Source organism: Cyprinus carpio, chromosome A8 (assembly GCF_018340385.1).
Source record: "Cyprinus carpio isolate SPL01 chromosome A8, ASM1834038v1, whole genome shotgun sequence".
NCBI classification, from domain to species: Eukaryota; Metazoa; Chordata; class Actinopteri; order Cypriniformes; family Cyprinidae; genus Cyprinus; species Cyprinus carpio.
The window spans coordinates 5,726,112-5,738,727 of record NC_056579.1 but is presented as its reverse complement, the minus strand read 5'-3'; the positions used below and the strand labels follow the sequence as shown (position 1 = coordinate 5,738,727).

Below are 12,616 nucleotides of genomic sequence, written 5' to 3'. Positions count from 1 at the left end.
ACCAAAGCTCTAAGGAGGAAGCCGAAAGGTGTCGGTGGTGGCAGGGCGAAAAGTCCACAGAGGGAACTCTGACATTTCCAAATGTATTGTTAAATAAACTGGCAGCGCTGATGTTGGTGACAGCTCATCCATCTGTCTGTTCTTTAGCCCAGAGTGCACACCCACAGCCAAGCACACTTTGATTTCCTGTCTTTGCCATGACGAATGGCGGTGCTTTGTGGGGGGAGCTGTCAGGGCAGGATTCACAGCCACTCGGAGCGACCCACACATTTCTCTGTTACTGAACCCCCCAAAAGGGCCTGACAGACCAAAGCACGTGTTGCAGTTAATGGGCCTGTCTTAAAAAGCACACAGTAGCCCTTTTATTTCATCACTCTCCTGCACTGTAAATCCATTTCTGAAGCCAAACACACGCCATCTGTTTCTCAGCCGTAGACGCGTTCACCAATATGAATTATTCTCCTCTGTAGAGGGGTTTTGGATACCATTCAGAGAACAACATCTACTACAAATCATGCCATCTTAAATCATAGCTAGTGGTTGTCAAAGGTGGTCAAAAATTTCACCCGCCAAGAATCAAAGGATAAATTACCTTTCCTTGAGAGCACTTCCAGAAAAGGCCTCATGAAATTGCCTGACGAGGTAACTTTTCTGTGTTGACATATTTCCTATTGAAACAAGATGTTTAGGTGGGACATATCAATAAGGTTTAGTTATGTTATATCATGAACAATTATTTAATACTTTAAGGCATTCTTTTTCTAGAGAGCATCTAATTGGACAAAAATCTGTGCAGGACAGGGTTATTAGATAACTAAATCTAAAACCATAAAAAGTTACTTGAAATGAAATAAAATATAAAAATCATAAACTTATTTTATTTCCACTACATGGATCATTTCTCATTTTATTCTCATCTAACTTTAAGTACTAAAATAACTAAAACTGAAATGAAAGAATACAGACAGACTGATTTTAAAAAATGAAAGAAAAAAATTAATGCAAACAACAAAATTACTAAAATGCAACAAAATTTAAAATGAAAACAGAAAAAATGGAACTAAATTAAAAATTTTAACAAAAACTTTACAAGTATATCAATTATACTAAAAATAACACTGGTTCAGGATGTGATTTTTGGCCTGTTTTCATGGAAGGGAAAGTTTAAATATACATATCTACAAAACGTACAAATGCACTAGAACACTTGCGTATAGATTCCCTGAAAGTTAAGAACATGGATTAAAAGCCACACAATTCAGATTTTCATTTAGGGACTGAAAAGGTAAAATATGTCAATTCTGTACCACTGGCAACTTTGGTCCTAAAAATAATAAAACCAAAATTAGAATGCTCTAAACTAAAACTATAAAATACTGAAGCAAATAATGACAGAGTAAACTAAATGAACAAGACAAACTTAAAAATAAATAAATACATTTTTAAATGTAATTAAAAACTCAAAAATATTACAACCATGTGACGACCACTAAAAAAGTAGCCATACAGTATTACTGTAGATATTTCACCAGTGACCTATATTTCCTCACAGGCCTCTCAAAAGCATGAAACAGACCTGGAAGGCATCAGCTTCCAGGCCGCATGCACCAGCCGAGCAACTGCGTTTAAGATGGATGGGACTGCTGGATAACTCTCCAGGTTTATTAGAACTCCTTGAAAATCAGCCTACGAGTCTCTGCATTTTAGGCCAGATACAAGAAAGTGCTTAAACATCAGAAAAATGTCACACATCACCTTTAACCAAAGCGAGCAGTATCTCTGATGTGCAGTGCAGCATTTGGAGCATTTGACGGATAAAGAAAGACATCGGTCAGTGACATGAGCTTGTGTCCTAACAGCCTGCAGATTTGCACATGCAGAGAAGCTTGTTTGCATCCCACATCACAAAGCAGCTGAATCAAATTTGCACAAGCATTAGTTTGAATGCGCAGTGGTGCAGGAGGTGCTCAATGAAACTTAAATCTTTTCACAATACTGTATGTAACAAACGACTAATCTTCTGCTTTGAGTTTCTGAGGAATTCCACTACGGAAGAAGAGAGAATTTTTAATTGAACTCCTGACAATTGATTTTAATCTTGTAAATCTCTCATCTAGTCACTGTCCCTCTCGTCACACCGGGCATCTGTGATGAAAACGCTCCGTGCATTATCGTGATGTCATCACAGCGGCTCTGTTGTGATTCTGGATGACAGTCCTGGCCTGAGAGGATGGCATAATTAAATCATGACTATAACACACGCGCTGCTGGCACACAAAGATACACACACATCTCCATATCGCTTACATCTCACCACAAATAAAGCACTATCATAATATGCATGTGTACGCTGGATCTTTTGAAAGGCCATTAAAGGAACGAGCGATGATGGTTTTTCATCACATGCCTATGGTGCTTGAAGGGTCAAGGTTTCATTCGAACCAACATGCTTTCATCTGTAAATGACTCAGAGCCAAAGAGTGGCAAAGGTCGATGGTCACACACATTGATCAATCAATATCTCACCCACAACTTCAGTAGGGTCATGGATAACTTTATCGAAATGAAAGGCCACCACACTGTAGCATTGGCAGAACACAAAATAATATATTCTAAAAAAAATTCTATTGTTTTTGTTCATAATAAAAGTTAATGAGATTCCACAGAAAAAAGAAAGACATTTATGCAACTAAATGAGAGTGAGTAATGACAATTGAAGAATAAGGATACTGTATAAAAGAATAACACTAAGCAAAATCTATCAGCAACATTAAAAAAGACTTCATGGCAAAAATAACCCCTCACCTTGCCTGTAAAATACAACATATTCAGTGACATCTGATGAGTGATTTATCAGCTTGTGCAGCTGGATGTGATGCAAAAAATTTCAGGCCCTCGGGTATTTCTTGTTGCTTTATGGTGGTCAGAATAAATATATATATATTTCAAAGTTGTTTCCCTCCTTAGTTTGAGCCGGAGGCCATGAAGCCCAAATAAAGCTCAGCCATTAAATAAGAGGATCTATAAGCGATGTTTGATCCCTCAAATTCAAGACACCAGTTCACGCCTACTAACATTCAATGCCCTGAAAGTCTCAGTTAAACATGAGGATTTGTGCAGCAGGGTGCCTTTAAATCTGCAGTATTACCGTGCTAAGACACCACCGTGAGATGAAGTGTTAATGTCTGTAATATCTCTTATTATATCCCATCTTAACTCAAAACCCCACCGCACCCCCCACTGACAGCCATCTGCAAAACTTCCACATCAGCACACAAAGCTGTGCCATGTATGACATGCCTCCCAGTGCCTTTTTAGGGCAGTTAGCTTATCAAATGTGAGTCACGTTCTTACCCCTGACTCAAATCATGACTATCCTCTTCATTACCTCTAGAACACACACAGAAATGCCATACAGACACGCACACACATGCAACAAAACAGTGTGTAATGCATGTCAGTAGGCACTGATGCAAATACCTGCATACAAAAGCACTGGTCCCTGAACACATCATTCACAGCATTAGAAGAATCAAAAGAACTTCAGAGACCCATGAGCTTTACACTAGAACTAGTCTGACACACACAATGCACCTCTAAAAGCCATTCACATAGAAAAAAAAAAACAAAAACGCAAATTAGATTTCAATTGAGAGATATCACAACAATGACATAAATTGTGCTCAGATTTCTCAAGTCTGAAGTCCGGGATTTCTCGTGCTCCACATCTCAAATTTGGTGTATTTCTCTAAAAGTATTTTAGGAGAACCCACTGAGACAAAGTTACTACTCAAATAAATCTCCTGAGCTGTGAAAGAGCAACCCCTGAGCAATACAATTTTCCTAAGGGTTGTGAAGCATGCCCTCTATATTATGTTATAGATTTCCATAATAATATCACAAGCTCTCCAGGGTCTCTCAGAGGAGTTGTTTCTGTCCTGGACTCTATGGTTCTCCCCTGGGTGTTAAGACACAAAAGCATGGCTCAGAGAAATCTGACAGCAGCATTTTGAAACAACTTTATAATAGGGACAAAATCAGGTGAGTCCATGCAAAGAGATATGAGGTTATTTGGACCCCGTTACCACAGTGAAAGTCATGTATAGTGATGCTCAACACTTGCCTTCTTTCAGGATGTGGGTGTAGATCATCCACAGCATGAGCAGGCAGCAGAGAGACGCGCCTCCGCCGGCACAGAGCGCCCGCATCCCCGACTGCATCCTCACTACGTCCCGCAGAAAACACTCCTGGCACCCAGCCTAAAGCAAGTTCAAAGCAAACTCGGCTACTTCCATAGATTTTCACGGGAATGTGGCCGGGATGAGAAGAGAGAGTTAATCCGACGTGAATTTACGCGCAGTGGTTTCCATTTTACGCATCTCATAAAACGCATTAAAATATTTTATTTGGAGGGAGGGGCATTAAAAAGTCATTATTTTACACGTACTTGCCCAGTTTAATATTCAACAATAGAATGTGTATTTTAATTTAAAAAAAACAAAAAAAAAACAAAGCAAATCAAATTGATGGAAAACTCATCCAAGCAAAGTAAAATGAGTCATAATTTGGTCCGTTGGAAATTGCGCAATTCCTCTGCGGTCTGGAGAAATATCCACACAAGGTGAAATGGTCAGTGGTACCAGTGGTAACAGGTCCAGAATGTACGGATGCTGACTGTAGATGAGCTCGAGACGGAGGTTCGGTTCTGAGTCTCCAGAAATGCGCCTTCTTCAATGTCACTCCGACGTTTCCAAACCAGTTCTTGTCAAATCATACAGAATGTGCCCTGTGGAGTTACAGAGAACAGCAGTGAAGCGTTTCGCGCACATTCTCCGTGATTCGTGGCTGGATTCAGAGCTGAGTTCTCCCTCCTCTAGATCTCCCTCCGCGCGCGCACACACTCACAATGTGGAGAGAAGGAATGGAGTTCGTTAGAAATTTAACTATTCCGGTTCCTTAACGATTCTTTCAAAACTTAAGGAAGAAAAATTTGGCAATGCATTAAAACTGAAAAAAAAAAATTCATTTCAAACTCGGTTTCCTTGTGGAATTTCAAATGGGTGTTTACACGTTCCGATTTAGTCTATAAGTTTAGCCTATATTAAGTTCTGAGGTTAATGAAAAAAGATCGCCCTACACGTCGCGTTGCGTGTGTCTGATTCAGTGAAAAGGACCGAGTCGGAGTCATTCCTGCGTGAAATCGAACTACAGGCTACTGGTCGCGTTGTATGCGTTTGATTCAGTAAAAAGAACCGGCTCTTCGGAGTCATTCCCTCTGGAATCGAACTGTAGCCTACTAGTCGCGCTCTATGCGTTTGATTCAGTAAGTTCTTCGGAGTCATTTCCCCTGCATCGAAATGTATGCGTTTGGTAGAGGAAAAAGAACCAATTTATTGGAGTTATTCCCTCTGGAACTGGGACTATAGGTCGCGCTGTATGCGTTTGATTCAGTAAAAAAGAACCGTCTCTTCAGACTCATTCCTGCGGGAATCGAACTAAACCTGTTGATTAGTAACACTCCTTCGGGACGACATAGCCTACATATTTTTTTGACAATACTGAAATGCGTGCTTACCAATTTGGAAAGGCTATTTTAAAGTAGGCTACATTGCAACAAGACAAAACAAAACACATTCTAATCTGTCAAAGATGGTAGCAAAATCAATTAATGCCTCAAGCTAAATTAAAATGTTAATATATTTAGGTCTACTTAGCCAGGATGACAGTTCTACATGTTATTTAGTAAGGCAGTTATAGGAAGATTATTTTTTACATACATTTCAATCCATTTCTGTTTAAATATCCAGTTTTCAATAACCAGTTGATACGGTAAACACACACACAAAATGCAAACGGGTTGAGAGATCATCTACTGATAAAACTACAAAATCTAAAATAAAAGTAGTGATACAAAAGAAAAGACTCACATGCTGAAACTGAAATAAATTACAACAGCACATATCCATTTTTCATAAAGTGATTGTTTACACTTATATTCTTCAAAGAACACAGTTTTGTGGAAAGACCCAGCAATATTTGCAAAGCCTATTACATGATCTTGTAAAGCACAGGATTGTGACTGGAGTCGTAACTAAAGTAGAGTCTAATATGAATATGAATATCTGGATATGAATACTATATAGGATTAGATAGACAAATAAACAAATGGAATGCCTTCTTTTATATTAGTGAATATATACATAAAATATCAGCCCATAAAAAGCCTCTTCTAATGCAATATGCATAGAGCAGTGTGCATTATCCAAACAGGATGATTTAAACAGCAGCATTTCCATGAGCTTTACATAAAGCATTAAACATGGTCACAATCTATCAAACTTATCAGAATACAACAGCAATGATGACTCCACGATAATGTATTACAGGTTAAAAAATGTGTTATATACCACTATACAGCGTGTCACTCACATATAACCATCACAAAGAAAAGATCATACACCATAAAGAGAGATTAACAGACACATACCTCAGGTGATTCATAGAAATATTCTGCAAGCTAGAATGACTGACATGAGAATGCTTTCCAAAACACCACAAAAAAAAGAAAAGAAAAGTCAAATGGAGTCAAGCTTGTTTTCTTTGCAAATTCTGCTGTGCTCTATCAATATGTTGTTTTTCCTCTCACTCTCTCTCTCTCCCTCCCAAAATCTGCACGTCATTCCCTGGGAGATAAGACCAGGTACAGTGCTTCATCTCCATATTTTGGTATTCTGTACTGCACTGCGCTGGTGTACAATCCAGTCGCATCTTTCAAGATTCATGGCAAACCACCATTAGACATTTTTTCTCCTTCTGCTATTGGCATTAAAAAATTACAGTACATTACAGTCAGGAATATGAAATAAACTAATTGTTCCACATTGATTATTCACTCACTCACGTCTTTCCAAACCAGTGTGACTGACCTTCTTTCTTTCATGGATCAAAGAAGACATTTTGATTTTATGATATTTTTTCCTTTCAAAGAACACATACAATGACCAGGGGCTTTCAGGCTCCAAAAAGGACAAAAAGACAGCATAAAAATATTCATATGACTTGTGTCATATACACTTTAGAGTGGACTTTTATGGTGCTTTCATGTCCTTTTTGCAAAAGCAAATCTCTTTGCAATTAATGGCTTAACAGTTCAATTTTTAGGGACAAAAGCTAAGTCATAATAATAAATAATTAATATATTATTAATTATTAGTAGTATAAGTAGTAGTAGTAGTAACAGTATTGTTGTTAGTGCTTTTGTTGTTGAACAAAATATGTGAAACAATTAAATTTATTATTTCATTTATATTTATTTTGTTATAAATAATTAATAATAAATAATAATGATATAATTGTTTTATTATAAATAAAATGTGATTAACCATTGTATGTATTTATTTATGTATTTATAATAATAATAATAATAATAATAATAATAATAAATATTATTATTGTCAAATTTTGTTTTATTTTCAAAGAACAAATACAGTTACCTGGGTTTTTCAAGCATCAAAAAAAAACAAACAAACAAAAAAAAAAACAGAAAAAGACAGCATAAAAGTATCTGGTCGTTTGGACTACTTTTATGGTGCTTTTGTGTCCTTTTTGGGGCTTGGTGGCCCCTTGTATCTGTAAAGCTTTCATTTGTGTGGCAGTGTGAGCATGCTTCAAAACATCTCTTTTTGCATTCAAAATCCAGTTTTATAATGGCATGCATGATCACATGATGACAGAACCTTCATTTTTGGGCAATTTATTCCTTTAAGTAGTCTGAGAGACTAATCAAGCGTCATCTATGTTCAAGCGAGGCTTTCACATATTGCAGCAGACAGCTTAGGGCACGCACACCTTTTTCTAGAGACCTTTAAATGTCCATTAAGCCTTTTTCAAAAGTCAAACTGACAGAATTTCTACATCGATTTGCCCTCTTCTACAGTCTACTTTAAGAACAGTAAACAACAGATGACACCCAAGCTATATTTTAGAGAGCATCTGAGCTCAGAAACATGACCAGCAGGCCTTAAAAAAAAAACAATAATCTCAGACCAGCATTGTTCGCTTCCTCTCAGGAAAGAAAACCCAGTCTGAAAACCAAACATAATGCGCTCTTCTGACCGAAAACCTTGAAACAAACCTTGCATATAGATCTGAATTCATTATCACACATCAAAGCAAATCTAATTTCATGTATTGTTTCAAAACCTGATAGTCCAGACCTGTGTGTGTGTGTGTGTGATGTACTGGCGCTCTGAAGTCAGTACACACGGGCCATCTGTGCGGCCAATAAAGTCGGTGTTTGTGGAGCACGCTGTCAGATTTAGCACCCTGCTGATGCCTCTCCATCTTCTAAATGACCGTCGTTAAAAACTCCCCACTCATACAGAATCATATCAATAATTCAGACCCAAACCCTACAACCATCCAGCCTCATTTGCGGCCGAAGGGAACACTCTCACGCCAGCAGGGTCCCATGGAAAATATTCGGCCATAATTATCCGATGTTGATGACAACTTTCCCAATTATCTGATAAAGGTGATGCAGGTTATTCTTCAGAGAGTGTGACCACATTGGAAGACCTTTGGCACTAAAGTCTATTAAGAAAGCTTCTCGGTTGTCGCCCTCAGGGCCGTTCATCCTTCATTTTAATGGTCTGAGAGTTGAAGAGCATTCTTTAGCTGTGTCACTTTTCTGTCTCTTGGAGAGAATTGAGCGGGTCCAGTGTCTCTTTGGCAGATGTCTGGAGACCAATCCAAGTGGAATCAGCTGCTTTGAATCAGGATTTCATCCATGCAGAGGCAGCATATGGTTAGTGCTTTTCCTTATTAGCATCCTCTACCTCATGCCTTGAGAGAAAAAAATCATAATTTGGCTTGCCGTGGAACATCATTATTCTTGCAAGAGTGCAATAAGAACAAACCTCACTCAACGGCAATCAATATTTACAACTGTGGCCGTGCCTTTGCATCCATTGTTTGGGTTTTATCACTTTCTGCTGTGCTGGTCCTCAGTTATGTTTCTGCAGAACTGTGCTGCCACAGCACACAATCTGTAAGCTGATATTTTCTGCCAATTTGTAAAATGAGGAAATTAATGCAATCCAATTACTGTATATATATATATATATAAAAAAACAATTATGTAGAAACACATAATGGAGGATATTAGTCTTTTCTGCAATGAATACATGAATATAGTATATGTTGATGTACACACTAGTGATTCTAAAGCGGTACGTGTTCCCTGGGGGCACTTAGAGAGATTTCAGTTTTGCTTTTCCTTCTTAAACATATAAAACATAAATTATGACTTTAAAATAAAAATATTAGGGCTTTCAAAAGATGTAAGCATAATTAATCTTAAAATTAATTATGTAAATCTTAAAGGCAGAGCAAAAAGCTAAAAAGCTAAAAAGTAATAATAATGATAGTAGTAAAATTAAAATAAATAAATAACAATAATATAAAATGCATAAATATTATAATAATATATTAGAAAATCATATATAAATTAATAATATTTTCATTTTATTATTTTGTATTTATTATTATTAATAATAATAATGACCATTTATTTTTAAATCATAATATAATAATAATACTTATAATAATACTACTATTGTTATTATTATTTAAAAATACATGCATAAACAAAAATATCTGTAAGCTATTGTTCATGTCTAATAACATATAATATAATTTATTATAATATTATATTATTATAATTTATATATTAGAAGGAGAAAAGTATTATTATTATAAATATGCAAAAAAAATCTGTAATAAATCATTTTATACTAAATGTAGAGTAAGTTTGCCTCTAAATATGCAGACATTATAAATATAAAAAAAAATATACTTAAATGCTAACATTTTAATATAGTTAAATGAAATAAAATAACAGATGGAGCTGTAGGGATACATTCAAACAAACAAAATTTGGAAACAACGAGCAACAAAATTAAGTTTACACATTGTGTGCTTATGTTGAATGTTTATTCTATTTAGATTTGAGAAACAAACTAGGGTCAAGTCCAAGAAAATCAAAAACAACAAAAAAAAAAAACAAAAATTAGAATGAGATGCAGTTTGGTTTTGATTAACAGGGTTCTGTATTGGCCATCTGTGTCTGCAATTATAAGAATGACCATTTAGGATTTATAATGCATTCATACTGCTTTATATGAAAGGTCTGTCACTTACTCAGAATTATGACTTTCATTAAGGGATGATAATATGACAGCAGCATCCCATCTATTATTAGGGATCTGTAATCTGGACTGTCAGCGCTGACAAACCACAGAATAAAGCTTCCAAGGTCAAATCAATATTAAATAATAAACTAAAATTATTGGACGTTATTATAAAGTCATCAATTATATATTTTTTTTAATAAACAACTTTGACCTATATGTCAACAAAATTAGACAGACAAAATCCCATTTAATGAAAACATGTTTTACCACAGTGACTTCCTCATTTGGTTCAAGCAGTGACTAACTGCAGAATTACTTTTGTTTCTATTCAGCTGTCTTCCTCCTTACCACAAATAATGCTGAGAGGAATAAAAAACAAACAGAAACGCTGGAAAACTAAGTGCACAATAAATTGAGAAATAAAGTGAGGCAAGGTCAGAATAAACAAGCAAGAAAACCAAAAAAATTGCAACCCACAAGCCGGCATATAACAAATATCAGATGTTAAAAAAAAAAACTTTATTCTATCACACAGATGAGATTTTTGTTAATGACAGAGCATAATAGCATGCGTTTTGAGGATGGCATTATGGGTAATCACTTGTGTTTCTTATCTCACGCCTGTTAACGACAGTGTTCGTTAAAACAGCACATTTCCCTCTGTCAAGTGCTTCTTTCATTGGAAATGAGCTCTTTATCGGAACCTGCAGCCAGAGGAAACATTATACATCAGCCTATCTGCTTTATCGTATTTTCAATTCTTCCCCCTAATGGAGTTATCTGTAATTTCTCCGCTATCAGCCCAAACACTGGAACCGAGCTGGTTTGAGGAATGTGGTTTGATTTGCATTGTTTAATAGCTTTTTTCTTCTTCTTACACTTCCAATAAAAAGTGAACGTACTTTGCGGACAATGGCCATCCAATCATTAATCTTCTTGAGCTTGTTATTGTGAAAGTATTGGGAGTGAATAATCTGGGAGTGAATAATTACAGCTACATTAATAGCAGTAAATAGGAATTTCTTTACAGAAGAAAGAAACACTCGACAGTATATGCTCATCAAACGCTCCAGAACTGCTCATTAAAACGCAGTGATTCAGTCGTCTGTGATAACTGATACACGACCAAATCTCTCTCTCTCTCTCTTATTTTCACGAAATCACAGGGGATGAAGAAAAAAACGTCTAGTCGGCTCTCAAGGTCACATGGTGCTGCTGAAGTTGAGATGAAGATTTATCTAGTCTATATGTGAACACTGAGAAGAAAAAAAAAAAAAAAAAACGTTTATATGTAGGTAATGAAATGATCAGAAAGCCATTATTGTGATACACTTCAGTGACCAGGCCTCATATTTACTAAACTATAACGTCAAGCTCCGAGGAACAGTTTTTGTTCCCAAACAATGAAAAATATACAGGTTTTTTTTTTTTCAGTATAACCCAGAAGAGAGATTTTTTACTGTTATGTGAAGAATACAATTAAGACTGGAAAATAGCAGTAGAGGAAAATCTACATGCGCAGGAAAATCTAAATTTAGTACTGGATAATCAACATGCGCAAAGACTCCCTCCAGCACTTTCACTGAAATTAAGTCTATAATGGAGTGTTTTTTTTTTTTTTTTTTTTTTTATGTACTTCATAGGCTGATTCTCAAGTAAAATGTAAAGACTATGGCTCTCTTTGATTCAACAATATTGCAACTGTAACAGTAGCTCAATCAATGATGTGAGTCTGAGACAATACTTTGATGTGATATAATTATATAATAGAATTATAACAAATTATTTAAAATAAGATAAAATATAAATACAGTATAAAATTACTTTTTTTTGGGGGGGGGGGGGTAGGGGTAGTATTCCTTGTATATGTCAGATAAATAAACACAACTGTTGAGCAAAAAGATTTTTGTTACATTTATAATAAAAAAGAAATATTATATTATATAATTATATTATATTATTAATACAACATTCAATTAAAAAAGGTCAAAATAAGTCAACTGTTGAGCAAAAATATTTTCTTATAAATATTATATTATATTCTATATACAGTACATTTATAAAACTTAATTATTTGTAAAAATGGCACTGTACAAACATTTAAGCAATTCTGTAATTATTTTTAATAACTTGCTTTGCTTTTTAAAGCAAACCTCACCTATTGCTTCTGGCTTGACATTTTATTTTGTTGAAAATGAGATGCAGCAAAAGTTCTCTTCAGGATGTAAATGTTCTAAAAAAAAAAGTGTTATTTTCCACAGACACTGTTGTAAATAAACTGTATACTTCTAATGCATATACCTGTCGATTCCACGGGAGGGCTGTCACGATATTAGAGTTTTCATATCATGGTCATTCTGGCCATAAGAATTCACAATATCGATATATCGTGATATCTATAGAAACCTTGGAGGGAAAAAGAT

The 12,616-nt window shown here is 35.6% G+C and overlaps 1 protein-coding gene across 2 annotated transcripts in view; it reads right to left on the bottom strand.

Moving 5' to 3' along the window:
* The window catches only part of LOC109113308 (chemokine-like protein TAFA-5), a 44,503-nt gene extending 37,894 nt beyond the window's left edge, over positions 1-6,609 (bottom strand). The window contains exons 1-2 of one of the 2 annotated variants that reach the window (XM_042761761.1): positions 6,488-6,609; positions 4,124-4,786 (exon numbers count right to left, since the gene is read on the bottom strand). In XM_042761761.1, the coding sequence (XP_042617695.1) occupies positions 4,124-4,220 (97 nt within the window). In that variant the 5' untranslated portion in view covers positions 4,221-4,786; positions 6,488-6,609. Of the gene's footprint in view, positions 1-4,123; positions 5,175-6,487 lie in introns of those variants that run through there. The other variant, XM_042761760.1, reaches the window with a different exon arrangement.
* Positions 6,610-12,616: the final 6,007 nt, after the last annotated feature.